At 37.6% G+C, this 17,773-nt stretch overlaps 1 protein-coding gene across 2 annotated transcripts in view; it reads right to left on the bottom strand.

Moving 5' to 3' along the window:
- The window catches only part of CCZ1 (CCZ1 homolog, vacuolar protein trafficking and biogenesis associated), a 31,706-nt gene that overhangs the window by 11,481 nt on the left and 2,452 nt on the right, over positions 1-17,773 (bottom strand). The window contains exons 2-12 of one of the 2 annotated variants that reach the window (XM_037909889.2): positions 17,224-17,321; positions 17,040-17,133; positions 16,870-16,947; positions 15,597-15,644; positions 15,021-15,104; positions 12,522-12,697; positions 8,191-8,272; positions 3,863-3,924; positions 2,479-2,590; positions 1,669-1,702; positions 1,096-1,213 (exon numbers count right to left, since the gene is read on the bottom strand). In XM_037909889.2, the coding sequence (XP_037765817.1) occupies positions 1,096-1,213; positions 1,669-1,702; positions 2,479-2,590; positions 3,863-3,924; positions 8,191-8,272; positions 12,522-12,697; positions 15,021-15,104; positions 15,597-15,644; positions 16,870-16,947; positions 17,040-17,133; positions 17,224-17,321 (986 nt within the window). The remainder of the gene's footprint in view (positions 1-1,095; positions 1,214-1,668; positions 1,703-2,478; positions 2,591-3,862; positions 3,925-8,190; positions 8,273-12,521; positions 12,698-15,020; positions 15,105-15,596; positions 15,645-16,869; positions 16,948-17,039; positions 17,134-17,223; positions 17,322-17,773) is intronic. The other variant, XM_037909890.2, reaches the window with a different exon arrangement.

Below are 17,773 nucleotides of genomic sequence, written 5' to 3'. Positions count from 1 at the left end.
TATATTTTCTAGTAAAAGGTGCCAATAAACTGCTTATTTTGTATATCTAAGACCTTGAAAGATTAGGTAGCACCTAAGCCTCAGCAATTTTATTTTTTTCAAACTTATGAGGAAATCAAAGTTAAAATGCCCCTGCCCCCCCCTTTGCTGCATTCCATGGGCCCTATTGCAAAGAATCAGAGACAGAAACTCCTTCAGAGTAATTGGATTTTCTCGGAAGTTACAGAATCTACTTTTATTTAGACTCCTTGTTAAAAATGATCTGAAGAATTTCCAATTACTTTAGGTCCTGTCCACATTAGCTTCAGAACAACAATAGGTACAACCAGAGTCCTGGTTCTGATCCAGTGTGGATAGGACCTTAGAATTAAATACTAGATACTTCCACCAAGGGGAATGGGGAGATGCATACTCAATTTAAAATTTGCAAGACATGGGAAGGGGGAAAAATAAGTCCTCGTTCTCCTGCTCCCACTCGAGAGGATACATCAATGTCTGTTATGCTGCTAATGTTGCACACCCCAACAGAACCCTCATTGCAGACTAAAAATGGACTATTGGGATCAGGTAATTTCTGTTTGCACATGAAAAATTACCACAAAACCTCACAGGAATTGCCTGACCACTGAGTCTGAATGCCCCTCTGCCCTAGCTATTTGGGGTAGGCAGTATATTCTACAGTTGTTGGACTTTTCCTTTTAATTATTTGCAGGTTTCCTTTAAAATGGTTAATACTTTGATAATTAATTGGGTAGGAAAAGAGTAGCAATTATAAGATTGTAAGAATAAACATGTGCAAAAGGCCTTGCCAAAAGCAAAATGAACCTTAACCACACAAGCACCTAAATAAAATTGTTACTTTTATAAAAACTAGTGCAGTTCCCCCAGGGCACTTAAATACGTGACAATGGATGCTCTATAAATGTCTAAGATACATATGGAGAGATATAACTTCTTATAAAATATACATGTTAATTCAAAGAGAATGCTCTTAAAATATATACTCATATTGTTACCCTTATTGAAGCAGTCATTAAAACAGACTTTGAGCTACCTGGTGAAGGTTTGCAATAGGAACATAAAGATAGTACAAACCCTGATATCCTTTTGTTGATGTTGTATTGTTCACATATGTCTGATGCTAATACTGTGAGTTGAGGCCCAACAATGCTGTCCAGTTTACGGCAAAAATCCAGTGTAGGTTGCATTGAGGCTATGAAGCAGTTTTAAAAAGATAATGAGTTTTTTCCTAACAGTACATGAGGTCTATACTATTTTGTTCCAAAAAGGCAAACATGTTCTTTTGTAGCTAACTTTAAACATTTATAAGAATCTTGGACCATATTCTGCTGTCAGTTACACCCAAGAAATCTCATCAACATCCAGGGGGCTTCCATGGAGTAACTGAGGGCAAAATAGCATCCCTTTTATACCATCAAGCAAAACACAGTATAAATAATCTAATTGACTAAGAAGTTGGTGAAAGCATCCACACAGAGCAAACTAACATACAAGACTATAACAAATGAATAGTTTGCAATAGCAAAATCAGGCTAGATTTATGTTTGATAATGTTTTGGTAAGGAGATAGTACAGAAAAACAAAGTTGTCAAAAGAAAAGAATTTAATCTCCATGGTTTATTTCAAATCATACAAATATATACCTACCATCAATCATAAAACAGACAGCTGCACTCATGGCCTGAAACAAACCGAAACAAAAACAATTACAAAATAAATTTTCTTCCCTCAACTTCACCAATACATTCACTGTAGAAGTCATTTATTGTATACCAGTTAAATTTTGAAAATGCCTTAAGTCACAGTAAAGCTAGCATGTTAACAGTAAAACCTTTGCTCCCATGAGCCTATATATGATACCCAATTTTCCATATTACATCAGTCCTACACAAGGTTTTTAAATCAGCTATTCATGAGGGCTTTGAGAAGTACTGTGCTACTCTGCAGGAATTTAAATGTAACCTGGCTAGGGCATTGCCTACACACAAAATTTGCACTTAATCTTACTAAATCTTTAAGTAAAATCAGTTTTAAAATCCATTTAGTTAAACCAGTCCAAACCCACATGTAAACCTTTTTATAACACAAATATAACCTTTTTAGCTTAGGGTTGGCACTAGCCAGAAACCAGGGTAAGGAGCTCTGAGAAAATATTACACATGGCTAGCATATTTTGCTTTCTGAGTTCACTGCTGGTAAAGCAACATGGAAGGAATACAGACAGACTTTTGCCAAGTTTGCATCATTTGGATTAAACCAAAGCCTCCAAAAGACACCCAGAGAATTCAGAAAAAAGAATATTTGAAGTTTTAAATTTGAACCTTCAGACAGCTCCCTCTCTCACTGTTCTAAGCTGGTCGTGCCATATGCACCTTCCTGCATGGATTCAGAAATAAAACAGCAGTGTTTTCCTCCTGGCTGGATTCATAATACACTGGAATAGAGAGAATTTCGTACCTTATAAACAATTAAATGAAGTTCTTCATAAGTGCCATCTGTGTTTACAAATATTTTGGGGAATCTGCATTTTGCTTCTGGATCATTAAGATTTAAAGGTCCAGTAAGAAACCTAAAAACCAGAATTAAACACGACAGATATAATTCATTTTTATATTCAATAAAAAAACAATTTATGAGCACATGAACAATTTTTTAAAACAACTTTTTAAATACATGCATACATTTGAACACAAAGAATTTCTGTCTACCCAGTTACTTATATAACTCCCTGTCACCGTAGTATCTGAACATGTGTCCATGTCAAATTACTAATTTCAAATTAACTGAAAGACTTAGGTCCCAACTTCAAAGAGACTACTCATGTTTAAAATTAAGCATGTGAGTAAGAATTTGAATGATCAGGGCCTTAGTCTAGAGTAAACTTTGTGAGAATGCACAGAAAGAGGGTTCTTTTAGATCAAGATAAACAGAATGTTGTGATTCAAGACTGAATTGCAAGTGATCAGTGGCCTTTCAACAGCCTTTTCTTGATCAAAGGTGACTACTGCTCAGGGAAGCAACAGTACTTACCAACAGGCCCACAAAAAAAACCTCAAAAAACTTATTATGTTAGCACCAAAATAATTTGGAGCTAGAAAAATAAAGATAAAAAATACGTAGATGATCAGGGAAACCCAATAAATTCTCCAGTAGCTTTCAAAAGGAATACCCTATCAGTGATGACTACAGAATGTACTCTCTGGTAAACCTCACTCTTCTGCTCCCTAACAATATATACAAATGTGAAAAACATCAGAATTTTGCAAGACTGAAGCGAGCTAGAACCCACCCTGATTTTACGCTCACGCTGAAGAAGTGGAAAACACTAAACCGGGGTTTTTATTAAAGAAAGCAACATTTTGTGCTTTGGAAACAGGGGGCCAAGAAGGACCTAACCCTTCATTCAGAATAAGGTCACACACTGGCCAAATGCAAAAAGTCTCCCCCTGATGCACTTAATATATAGGCCATTGTGATACGCAAGTCACTGGACAGACCATTGTTTTGCTCCTGTATGACAAATCTTATTGCTTGGGGAAAAGGAATTGGAGAAATACTAAAATACTTTCTGTACAACATGCTAAGAACAGCAAGAAGGAAATAGGTATGCAGTAGATCTAAAGCAGGTTCTTCACATCACAGGCCAAAAATCTACATGGATTTATCCTCTGTGCAACCCCACTGAAGCCTATGGGATTAACTGGGTGTAGAAATTAGTCTCAGGAATTCATTTACACTCCTACCTAAACAAACCATTCAGTTTTTATTCTGTGCACCAAGAGCCTAGCTTTCCTTCTGAAGCGAAGAAACAGTATAGCGTATGACAGATGATAAAAACTACCTTCCATAGTGTTGTAGATTTCCTGGCATTTCTGCACGTATTGGGGAATCTCTTCCTGCTAACTGAAAACAAACAGGAAACAAACAGTTTGGGACATTTCTTTCCATTTCTCTTTGTTCTGCAGTAGCTAAAGAAACTGTCCACAATTGACAGACTGCAGACTATACCTCTCTTGCTAGGAAATACACCATTAATGCATAATGGGTGGGGCAAGAATAAATGACAACAATATTTAGAAAATTGGGCATTTTGGTTTTACATTTATTAATCTGAAAAAAGTTCCATGAGTTAAGTTTTAACTTTGATATATAGCTCTTTTAATGTAATTTTATGGCTCCTGTCATCATGGTATCTGAGCAAACTCTAATGAACTTATCCTCACACCACCATTGTCAGGTTGATAAGCATTTTCATTATGCAGGTGGGAAACTGAGGCAGAAGAAGATTAAGTGAGTTGTTCATGGTCACACAAGTCGTCTGTGGAACAGCCAGAAACTGAACCCACACTTCCTAGGTCCTAGTCTAGTGCCATAACTACAAGACCATCCTTGCTTCCTCATTAATACCTTAACATTTCTTATATTAACCACAGCACAGGCTACATCTCACACTGGTAAAGCTGTGCACGGTTGAACTGCATTTTATCTAGGTAATACATTGGTCACTAGTCAACCATCCTAACTAAAGCTCTTAAAGGAAACCCTCAAATGATTTCAAAACTGCAATTTTAATACAGATGTGGTTTTAATATAGCTGTAGTTCAACATCCACATAATGTTTATCCATCTCTAATTTTCAGTTGTTGAATATTCTACGTTATTTTCCTATTTGTTGTTTATAGTCAAGTCTACATATTTGCAACATTTTTGTTGCCTGCAGGGGAGTTGGCTCCCTTTTGAGGTACCTGTTGTAACCTGCTGCACAATTTGAATCCTTACTGCTTTCTAACATTCAGGTTTTCTACTGCTAAGGGAATACTGTTCCTTTTCCGCTTGTGAACACCAACAGTGACATCCAAGGCCCAGATAAGCAGCCTTTCTGAAACTCCTTTGGGAAAGTACTGGGCTATCCCAGCTCTCGTTTTCTTAATATGATGCCAGTAGTGCAGACTCACAAGGAACCTAAATAAAGCAGAATCTGTAGTTTTCTGAAACATTCACTTCTGTAATTTCTAAAACCTTACAAGAGCTCATTTAATTCAGTTATCGGAGGAAAGATGGTCTTGTGGTGAAGGTACAAGAACTGGAGTCTGGAGACCTGTATGCTAGCATGGCCCTGCCACAGGCTTTGGGCAAGGTTCTACTAAAGTCAATTAATATTTGTGCAGTGTATTGAGCCTAGGAGGCTATATATTTTTCATGTTATACAAAATGTAAAGTATTATTTAAATTATACTCTCTTCACTATACCCTGTCCATGTACCTATATAATTACATATTACTTTTTTGTATATAACCATTACGCCTATTAAAATCTCAGAGGTGGCTGAAAACAATAGCATCAGATTAATCTGTAGCAGCATTAACTCTAAGTGCATGTTATTTGCTAACAACTCCACATGAAAATTATGCTCAATGACATGCTGTTCTCACATGTAATTGCAGTATACAAAAAAAGATCAGTAGAAATGCAAATTATTTAAGTCCCATTAGCCATTCTTAATAAGGATTTACTTTATTTGTTTATATTAGAGTGAATTTAGTCCTCATAAAAAGGAGAGAGATAATTATGGAGCATGCAGGTCGGTGTTGTGCAATCCTTGCACAGCAGTACCTTGCACAGCTCATGGGCCATCAGCAGGTCGCACATAAGTGTGGTGGTTTTACCATGTGTATGAACAGATGTTCAAGACCATCGAATTCATTTGACAAAACTGGCCACCTTCCCCCCCCCCCCCCTTCTTGGGGAGAGAAATGAACAACTCATTCACAGTTGCTGAAGTCCAAGCAAAATAAGAAATCTTTGCAGATTTGTTTTGTGCATCCCACTGAAACTTAAATATCATGCAAAGTATGAAGACTACACATAGTATATTTAAAGTTACTGCATGAAAATCTGTTTAAGATAAACGACATACTGTACTAACTGATCATTTATAAATGATTTGGGACTGTTCCTCCTTTCACTGGATGCAGTGGGAGTATAACTTGGCCCATAAAGAAAACACATTTTAAGCGCAAAGAGGCAGAGTTAAGGCTGACCTTTCAAATGTATTTGAAAATTTTAATATATTTTTCATCTTCTAATTAATCAAAATCAAGTGAATGGATTTCACTAAAATGTTAAAACAAGTCATCTTAATGGTGATGCCAAGGATGGAAAACTCTATCCCCAAAGATGAATGTTTTGGAAAATTACAAGTGTGTGGAAACAAGGGGATTACAGAATGGAGATGGTTTTGCAAAACTGGAGACACAGCAATTACTAGCAGCAACTCGTACTGTAACAGTACAAAAGGAGTATTTTCTGCTCTCTCTATATAGAAAATTCAAATCTGATTAGTTTAATGGTTTTTTAATTCAGGTGGTAGTTGTAAAAACATGACGAATGATTTACAAATGAAAATCAAGAAGATTGATTTCCACTTGGCAGACAACGTGAGCTGCTATTCAGAAACTGTTCTGCTGTAAGGAATCTACAGACTTGCATTGTCTGTTTGGATATTTTCTCAATGCATATAACACCTAGGCACATATACAATTTTATAAACACAGATAATTTTTCTTGCATAGAAATATTGAACGTCAGCAAACCTGGACAAAGGGGAGAAGCAAGTCCAATTCACTGAAAACACCAGTACCTTCTTATCAAAAGCAGGGGACTGTTAGAACAAATGCATCTGTTAATCGTAACTGAGATGACATCATATGAGAAGAAAGGCAGTTTGAGGGAGCCAGGTCTCAAACGAATAGTTAGAGTTTCATAGTAGCCAATTGGAAACTATTGTATACTACAGAGCATGAGCAGTTCCCTGTAGGATACTACCTATTAAGCAGGGAGCCAAACTCTGCATTAGCTGAAGTTTCTAAACGGTCTTCAGACACAGCCATGCTGGAGGTGACAAAGGCTTGGATCACTGGCAACAGTCATGTGCTGCTCTCTAGTTTGCTCGTTAACAATGCCTCTGTTCAGACCTATTCTAAAAAAGTAAAAGCTTATTTGTTTACTGTATTTTTGCTATTAACCAATTATCATGACTAGATTGAGAACTGAACTTGATTTAATTTAGTGCCTTTTATACTCCATCTATACTAAAGCACTTTACTAGAAAGCAATTAAATACTTGAGAGTGCATCAACGGGATAGGCAAATATACCATATATCTATATACACACACACTCCATCACAGCTCACACTCTTGGCATGAACTTTACTGAGAAAGGGAATGTGAGCAAGGATCACAATCTTATCGCAGCACTTTGAATTTCCATAGCACCATCCATTTTAAGAGCTAGAACACTATGCAAATATTAATGGATTAATCTTTCCAACAACTATACAGTAAATATCACCTTCTTTATCTGATGGACAGGAACACCAAGACACAGAGGTGGTATGAGTTACTCAATGTCACACAGGAAGCGAACTCAGATTTTCTGAGCCCAAGCTCTGCACTTTAACTTTTTTTTTTTTTTTTTTTTTAAAAGGGGGGTTTGTGAGCTCTTTAACATTCACCTGGCCAGTCACCAAAAATGGCAAAATTAAGGCCTCATATAAAAGAAGTTTATATGAATACAGTACTGCATTATATTAGTTCACTGTATGGTTAGCATTTGATATGATCCCAAGCTTTGGTATAGGATTAGAATCCACGATGTTCTGGCTTGGAAGCTAGAGTGTTACCAACTGAACTGTATTGACAGTTCTATGACAATATTTATTCAGATTTAAATAGACATACCCTAAAGAACTACCTATCCTGGACTCGAAGTACACTTACCATCCGCTAAATATATATTACAAAACCATTAGAGAACCTGAGCAGCAGCAGATCTCCACTGGCTACATGCAACCACTAGGCAGAGTCATTACAAAACAAAATCAATATATCACTACATCTTCAAATTACAAAAAAAAGCACTCCCAAAAAATACCTGCTCAAAAAGTAAGACTTTGTAGTGTGCCCTAAAGGCCAATCAATTTGGGCTTTTTTTGGACTGGAATGTATGCATAAAGAATTAATTCCTAAATTGGAGAAACCACTTTCAGAAACTTCCCCTCTTCTATATCAAAGGAGCTCCAGCTCAAGTACTTATTGCTATAGTGTATACGGTACAAGAAATCTGTGCAAAGTATATGTGCTGTTAAAAAAAACCACACATCCATACCTCTGGCTCTATGTGCCTTGGAAAGAGGGATGTTGTGAGATATTTGTATAAAATTCTCATGTCATCTTGTTCTAATCCACTCCTGGAATGAGAGAGGGGGAAAAAAAGTTAAAATGTAGATCGCAAAGCAGGAAAAACAATTTCTCTAATGGCCTTCCTTCATGGCCAACACCTTTCTAACCAAGAGCTGGACAGACCACAATTTAGAGCTTTCTGGGAGAATTAACTCAGTTCTCTTACATGACAATACACCAATTTCTTTTGTACAGACAGTCCCAGTATATGTTTAATTTTTAATAGAATGCTCATTCCCCTACAATACTAATAACATATCCAAGTTAACAAAGAGATAAAATCATGAGCTATAAGAAGGCTTTTCCTAATTTATGAATCCATATTTGATTTCACAAGCAAATTATGTGCAGTAAATACTGGAATCTAGACAAATATAGGAAGACTGATTTTTTAAAATAATAGTTTATAAATTATTTCTCACCTAAACATTGTGCACATTCTCTCCTCACTTCTTAAGAGCCTTTGAATAGGAAAACCTTGCCTCGCTACTCTTAAGTGATATAGTATGCTAAAAGCAGGTATGCCATGTCAATAAACACCCTAAAATCAAACACAGCTGAAGAGGAGTTGTCCGTTTTAAATTACATTGATGCAGCAAACTCCATAAACTTCTTTGTTTCCACTAAAAATGCAATCTGTTGTAATATTTTCTGCAAATGAAGTCAGGATGCATCAAAAGTAGTTCTGATTAGCTGAAAACGTACTGCTGTTCAATATTACTTTTTGGTTGTATATAACTTGCTTGTAAAATCAAATATGGATTCGTAAATTTGTCTTTAGTTTTAAAAAGTATTTTTAAAAGCTGCTAATTGTGTTAACGATGTGAATAATTACTAAGAACCCTAATGATTAATAAGATTCAATACAAAATAATTCAGACATTATGGTAATTCTGGTAGTATCTTGTTCAGACTAGGTCCTTTTCCCCATTATATGTTTCACTTTTGATATGGAAATTATCAGTTTCAAATCTTCAGCAATTATTAACTTAGTATATTGGTTCACACTATTAGAAAGAAACCATCCATTAGAAAGTGATAGTCAGCTCTGTTTTTTGTAACAAACACACACATCACATTAAGAGCATGTGGCCAAATTTTGCTCTGATTTACAACTCCACAGAAGTCAGAAGGGATCTACAAATTGTGAGTCAGCTCAGAATATGGCCCCACGCAGTTTAACATAATGAGTGTATTTATGTTGAATGCTAATGTCAGATTATCACATTTATGAGGTTTATGAATTACTTCTCAAAACTTTCCTTCCCTTCATTTAAAACTCCTATTATTCATAGTGTTTTCCCTTGGCCATGTTATTAGGGTTGCTCGGCATCTGGTTTTCGACCAGAACGCCTGGTTGAAAAAGGACCCTGGCAGTTCTGGTCAGCACAGCTGACCGGTATACAAAAGTCCAGTTGCTGCACCATCTGGCTCTGAGCAGCTCCCGAAAGCGGCTGGCATGTCCCTCTGGCTCCTAGGCGCAGGGATGGCCAGGGAAACTCCACGTGCTGTCCCTGCCTGCAGCGCAGGCGCCTCCCTGAGCACTAGCTCTGCAGCTCCCATTGGCCAGGAACTGCGGGCAATGGGAGCTGCAGGGACGGCATCTGCGGATGGGGGCAGTGCACAAAGCCCCCGGGTCCTGGCCGCTCCTGCGCCTAGGAGCCAGAGGGATATGCTGGCTGCTTCCGGAAACCGCTTAAGGGAAGCGCCATCCAGAGCCTGCACCCCACACCCTCTCCTGCACCCCAACCCCCTGCCCTGAGCCCCCTCCCGCACTTTGAACACCTCGGCTCCAGCCTGGAGCCCCCTCTGGTACCCCAAACCCCAGAGCCTGCAACCCCAGCCGGAGCCCTCACTCCCCCCCCCCCCCCACTCCAACCCCTGCTCCAGCCCGAGCCCCCTCCCACAACCTGAACTCTTCATTTCTGCCCCACCCCAGAGCCTGCACCCTCAGCCCAGAGAAGGTACCCCCTTCTACACCCCAACCCCCTGCCCCAGTCCGGCGCCCCCTGCCACACTCTGAACCCCTCGGCCCCACCTCCCATCCTGGAGCCCCTTCTGCATCCCTCATCCTCCGCCCCAGCCCAACCCCAGAGCCTGCATCCCCCAGTCCCTCCAGCACCCCAACCCCTTGCCCCAGCCTGGTGAAAATGAGTGAGTGAGGGTGGGGGAGAGCAAGGGACTGAGGGAAAGGAATGGAGTGAGCAGGGACGGGGCCCCAGAGAAAGGGCAGGGCAGCGGCGGGGCCCCGGGATAGGGGCAGGGCAACGGTGTTCAGTTTTCTGCAATCAGAAAGTTGGCAACCCTACATATTGTGTGCTTAAGGTTTCTGCATTAGTGAACTATGCAACATCTGTTTCAACTGCAATCAACATCCTCACTGCAGACGCTGACTATAAGGTAACAGACCAAAAATTCTCTGGTGTTGACTACCATCACCTCCCATTGATTCAGCCACTCAGTTGGACCAAGCCCCAGGATTTAAGCCCATCATTACTGATTGAAATCATTATGGCTTAGATGAAATGACTATAAGGTACTGTTAAAAGGGATGACACATTGTTTATACATTGTATGTGGATGCACATTTTAACTGGTCATTCCAATCTATGAGAAAGATCCTCCTTTCAGGAAAGATTGCGTGGGCCTTAAATATTTAGGAAAAAAAGGGAAACCATTTAAAATATTAATTCCATGTCTCTTCACTTATCAACTGTAATCTCCAGCATCCGTAAAGCAACTCAGCTTCTCTTTCTTGTTGACACTCAAATTGTCCACTGTGACATTCTTGACAAGTGAATAAATGCAAATATTTAACCATCACTGATTTTTCTCCAAGAAAATTACAGAAGTCTTAAAAAAATAAAGAAAGTATGCCTACGAAGTTACACAGTGAGCTTGAACTATGTTAAAACTGCGTCTCTGTCTCAATAATTCTGTAGAAAACATTGCTTGACAAGAAAAACTTGTTTGTCCTCTCCAAATATGTTCACATTGTTTGAGTTATTGCCACAGTTTTTATTCTCCAGATCACATTGTAAGTGAAAGACCTTTCCATGGGTGGCCAGCTCTTCCAATTTCAATGTGCATGTTTCTCAAAATGGAAACTATCCACAACTACTAGGAAAGGTTCTATACTCACCTGTTCTATATTCATAGATTCTAAGACCAGAAGGGATCATTGTGATCATTTAGCACAATAGCACAGGCCACATAACTTCCCCAGAATAATTCCTAGAGCTGTTTTTAAAAAAACATCCAATCTTGATTTAAAAATTGTCAGTGATAGAGAATCCACCATGAACCTTTGTAAACTGTTCCAACAATTAATTACTCTCACCATTAAAAATGTCTTATTTCCAATCTGAATTTGTTTAGCTTCAATTTCCAGAGACTAGATTGTGTTATACCTTTGTTGGCTAGACTGAAGAGCCCATTATTAAATATTTGCTCCATATGTAGATACTAATAAACTAATCAAGTCACCTGTTACCTTCTCTTTGCTAAGCTAAATAGGCTGAGCTCCTTGAGTCTATCACTATAAGGCATGTTTTTTAATTCTTTAATCATTCTCATGGTTCTTCTCTGAACCCTCTCCAACAGTATCCTTCTTGAATTGTGTACCTCAGAACTGGACACAGTATTCCAGCAGCAGACACACTAGCGTCAAATACAGAGGTAAAATAACCTCTCTACACCTACTCAAGATTCCCCTGTTTATGCATCCCAGCTTCCATTAGCTCTTTTGGCCACAACATCACACTGGGAGCTCGTATTCAGTTGATTACCTTGCACAACCCTCAAATCTTTTTCAGAGTCACTGCTTCCTGGGATAGAGTTCTTCATTGTGTAAGTATGATGTGCATTCTTTGTTCCCAGATGTATAGATTTACTTTTAGCTGTATTAAAATGCATATTGTTTGCTTGCACCCAGTTTAGCAAGCAATCTAGATTGCTCTCAGTCAGTGACCTGTCCTCTTCACTATTTATCACTCCCACGTACGTGGAGAATCTAGTTTCATTTATCACTAGCAATCTTAGTTCTATCTTCTCCCACAACATGAAAGGTCTGCCCTACAGAAGCTCCTTGGAGGCAGAGACAGTCTTTTTGGTGTCTAGCACAATGGAGTCCTGAGCCATGATGAGGACTCCTCGGCACTCTATGAAAATACTACTAATAATAAATACAGCACTGTCATTTATTTTAAGATGCATATTACGTCCCCCCCCCCCCCCACCCATTAGTCTGATACCTACCAGATGAGCTGATCATTGTAGAGAAAGGCAGTATATTTGACTATGTTTAGGCTTTCCTCCATCCTATTAATAAATGATTGGATTTTCAAATAAGTCATTTTATCCAATGGAAAGAAGCTGATTCCACAAAAAACATCCAGCAGGTCACATGACTGTAAATGCAGTGTTTGCAAGTACTGAAGGAACAAATATAAAGGAAAGGAGGGTAGTTAATGGTTTTCTGAATATTTAAAAGGTATAATAAAGCCTTTAAAATTAACATTTCAACTTAACCTTTTCTGTGTTAATTTTTGGGCGCTTTTGCTCTGTACCAAAACCTTAAGTGATAGCCTATATATCATACTGCACGTTGACACAATTATTTACGATGTTAGTTCACAAATCCATTTTGGGGGCATGGAGAAAATAGAGCCTAGCTAAATCTCATTTATACACATTCAGTGTGATCAATGATAACCAGAATCTTTAGCGAGGAGCAAAGATGTGCATAATGTCTTGCAGACAAATAAAAAGACAGACTCCCTGCCCCAAAAATCCAAAAATCTAAGGCCCCAATCCTGTAAGTTGTTGTATGTAGTTCTCCCCTGTACCAATGTGTGGCCCCCAATTACTTCAGTGGGGTTCTGTGCAGGTGCAGGGGACCACCTGCTTGGAACAACTTGTGCAAACTGAAATCTAAGTGCCTGACCTCGAAAAGCATCAAGCAACATTTTTCCTCTTTTTGCTTAAAAATAATCCTAAAGGAATTGAAACCCTAATGTGCTGTCCACTGCAACTCCTCTACTGTATAAACATAAGAGAAACCTGCTGGAGTAAGACATATAGAAGGCTCAGAACAAAATTTATTTACTGTACGTATTTTTGAAAATGTGGAAAAATATTGGAAGAGCTTGGTGTTGAGTGAATCTCCACTTCTTTCTTCTAGTTGTGTTGTGTGCAGGTCATACATTAGAATAATGGATTATGATATAAACCATACAGAAATACTGGCATGCGAAGACTTGACAAGAAGTGGTTGGTTACTTTTTAAGCACTATATGCATCTTTGTTTCAGCATTTCTATTATCCATATTATTAAAAAGACAAAGTAGGGAGTAATGGTGCTGATCTAAGATCACATGAAGAAGCCAAATTAAGATTGTTCAGGGTACTTCAGAAAAGCCAGAGAACAGTGATACAAAGGTAGCATGGAACCAGAGAGCATCCAACAGTATGACCAACTGCACTACAAAACAATCCGCCAACATATTCCACATTAGCAGGTGAATGGATCTGATGACAATTGTGTCTGTGATGAACTATCCCACAATGCACTTAAGCATGTTATACATTGAAGTTGTTTTATTCATTTGAAGTTCTGTGGTATAAAAACAAATATGTAAATGCATACAAAATGTCATACTTACAGAAGTGCTTGGGATATGGCACATTACATTTATCACAAGAGAAAACACACAGACTGTTCTAGTCGGCACAAAAAATTGGGTACACAGCTGAAAGTTACACAGCAGTGCTCCGTTTACTCACAAGGAACAAAAGATTCTATGATCCTAGAAGTTATTTCACTACCTTACCATTTCTTCTAGTTATTGATATTCAGAAGTATTATTTGGGGAAACCCTGCAGCATACACATGATGTTCTACATCACATCTAATGCTGTATTATATGAAATCCAAAAAACTACACTATAAACATTAAAGTTGAAAAATCAAATACACAAAGGTAGGGGATGCAAGAGTTATAGTTGTACATAGCCCCCCCTCTCTTCCATCCATGTGTTAAGATAGCCCTGCCCAGCATCAGGTAAGAAGTCTGTGGCAGAGCCAAACTGAAAACTGCTCTCCTTAGTCCTGGTCCAGTGCCTTAAACTGAAGGGAACATTCTGTCTCTTCTCTCCCACATTTTTTGAAAGTAATCTGAAAACAAAAATCCCATCAGTGAAATTCCATCACTGCATGTATTATCAGCAAGGTTGGAGCTAGAGGACTAACTGGTAACAGTAGTATGGTGTTCTTTTCCACATGGGGATTTGAGACACACTTTGCCATTGTCCGACAAAACTAAGTGGATGTGATTTGCCAAAGGCTTTGTAATTATGTCATGCAAATAACTCTATTAAAGAAAAAGTTCAATCATACTTGATTATAATTAAGGTTTTAATGGTTTTCTAAACATGGATATTAAGATGATTTTATCTGTAACAGATGATCATCCTATTCTAGTCCTTCAAGCTATCACTCTGTTTATTCAAATCCCTTCTAAAGAGTCTTCCATGATGCGAGACAATAATAATATTAAACAAAACATTTTTCAAACATTCTTAGTCATTCACTCTAGTCTTCCCATTGCTGAGAGAGAGAGACAGAGACACACACACACGCGCACACACACACACACACAGAGTAGAAGCTCTTCCGTGCAGGCACTTGTGCATTTTGTTTCCTCTTTGGTATCAAACACATTGTCTGTACTCTAATAATAAACAGTAAGAACTTACCCGATGGAAGAATTTCTCTAATCTCTCTTTTAGAACCCTTACACCTCCATCTTCTATGGCTTTAAGGAATGTACCATTAAAAAGCTAATAGGTTAAAAAAAAAAAAAAAAGCAATCTTAGTTGGGCAATTGTGTAAATACAGCACAACAGTTACTCATAACTTGATTAAAATCAGAAAAATAAGAACTAAACTGCTACCCACATAATTCCTGTTTCCCCAATTCCATACAAACTAACTAACCTAGACGACGTGTAGCCTCAGCAGATTTGAGATAACCTCCTGTCAATCAAGATCTGTAACTATGTGAAGGAATTAATTTAAGTTTTCACAGAAATTGGGAATGGTTTTACTACTCCTATTACAGTGAACTCAAGAACAGCACTGAGGACCGCAAAAGCACTCTGTCATATCCTCCCCACTGCCACTACTACAACTCAGAAAGAAATGGACAGTATGGATCAGACTGGCACCCCATAAGGAGTGAGTAATTTGTTTATGCTCAGATAGTAGGGTGCAGAGGGTGGTCTATCTCCCTCTCTCAAAGGATAATCTTGTTATAAATCTATTACCCTTACCTTGTACATGCTATAGCACTGCTGTAGGACTGAACTGTAAACCTTGTCCTGTAAAACAGCCAATAATAGGTCATCATTACAAGAATAGGCACAGTTCCAAATATTATGACTGACCTACAAATGCCATGCACGTTCTATATTCTGGCTTACATGTGGTAGTTAAAAGAAAGACTGGAACATCTCTTACACAAATCAAAAACAAAAGCTCCTAACAGTTACTGGCTATGGCTGAAAAAAGTAACTATAGACAGTACTCCTATGAAGTATTTTCTCAGTATACACATGAATTAATTTTCTACTTCTCTTTCCTTGTAAAATGTAAACCTAACAGTATTACTATTATTAAACCATAATATGTACTGAAAAAGGAATATGACTAAAGTAACAACCTATAACTGTGATAAGTGCTGGGCACTAGCTGGTCATTAGTGAAGAGTAGTTAGCTCAAAATCAGCTTTCCCCTCACTCTGCATAGGAATTCAGGGCAGGTGAGGAGTTAAGAGTAGGGGAGGACTCCACATCTAGTCATCACTGGGCTGACATGTTGACCCAGACTAGGTTTTTAATTTGTTTTCTGGCAAGAGGAGTAAGACTGGTTTGTTTTATTGGAATGATTTCTTTAAGAACACAATGAGGAATAAAAACATGATGCACAAACTTTAAAGAACACAGGAAGCCTGAACAAACATTTTTTAAAATTATGCCATCTGGCCAATTACTCTGCCTGCTTACAGTTAAAGTGAAATGATGATATTACAATGCTGAAATGAAGCCTCCTGGCAGACATGATATGTTTGATTTTCCAACAAAGATGATCAATAAATAATCTTAGGATCGTAACAGAAGCTGCTATAGTTAAATGTAGTAAGGAAGATTTCTTTATAAACTCTTCAAATTAAATCAATGTTGGATCATTAATTGTATTGGCCTGTTCCTTGAAATTTCAATAGATCTCTCAATTTGTTATTTTTAATGACATTTCATTACATAATTTCACTGCTGTTCTTATTGTGTGGTTCTAAATTCCTTTTTGGATATTTTTTCCTATATCTTTGTCTCTTTCTTCCCTTTTAGAGTTTGTTGCAAAATGCTCTGTTCTACTTTATTTCCAGTTTGCAGTCATATTCTTAAATCAGTTTTACAACAGCCAAATGTTATAGATATAAGCTGACCTAAAAGACACTGCTAGCTATATTTTTTTTTAAATTTACAACTAAAATATTTAATTAGAAAAGTAATGGGAAATTAGAAAGAAAGAATAACTAAACATTACCAGTAACTCTTCTTCTCGATACTCTATGACTGGTTTTCCATCTTTGTGGTATTTTTCTATTACGGGATTCCGTACTACCTAGAAAGTGGAACAAACTGGCATCAGACAATGCAGAATGTATTTAGCAATTTTTAACATTTTAGGAAGGTATATATCATGCATATAAATACCATGACCATCCAGAAATTTTCTTCAGGTTCATTGAAGAACTGTCTATTCTTCTGAGTATGCAAAGATTTTGCAGGTTTTGATGGACTAAAGGTCCTGGAAAAATAATATATTTGGAACAAAATTTTAGGAAACATACAATTTGTTATACTGTAATAAACTATGCAAACAGTAATACTTTACTACCTTGTGAACTGTACTATAGCTTCACATAATCCAACATTTCTAATTTTTTCATTCTTTTCTACTTCATTTGGGTGATAAAAGAGAATCTTCTTTTCCTCCTACAATTTGAAATAAGAATAAAGATGACTAAATTTTAAATAGAATAGCAGAGATCCAAAATAAAGTAATTTTTCAAAATAAACTGTAGCTTCCTTAAGTTTACTGAACAGAGTTTAAAAATTGTCTTATTACCAAACAGGCTTATATAATAATAAATAAAAGTCATACACTGCACATTAACAAGGCCTGCCATCAAAAAAGATCTCAAAGTTCTTTACAAATGCAGTATGTTATACAAGTTACGCACAAGAATCACTTCATTTTCCTTTGGAATTTAGCTGAAGTGAAATGCAACTGTATAGTTGTACACAGGAACACCACATATTTAAGGCAGGAAGTCTAAAATAAGTTTGCTTCTCAATATGTATATTTAACTCACACTCACAATGAGAAGAAAATAGACCCCTTCAAACATTAAAGTTTGCCTTGTTTCTCAGAAGAAAGCTTTTTA

This window comes from Chelonia mydas, chromosome 10 (genome assembly GCF_015237465.2).
Source record: "Chelonia mydas isolate rCheMyd1 chromosome 10, rCheMyd1.pri.v2, whole genome shotgun sequence".
In the NCBI taxonomy this organism is placed as follows: domain Eukaryota; kingdom Metazoa; phylum Chordata; order Testudines; family Cheloniidae; genus Chelonia; species Chelonia mydas.
This window is presented reverse-complemented; position numbering and strand designations above follow the sequence as displayed.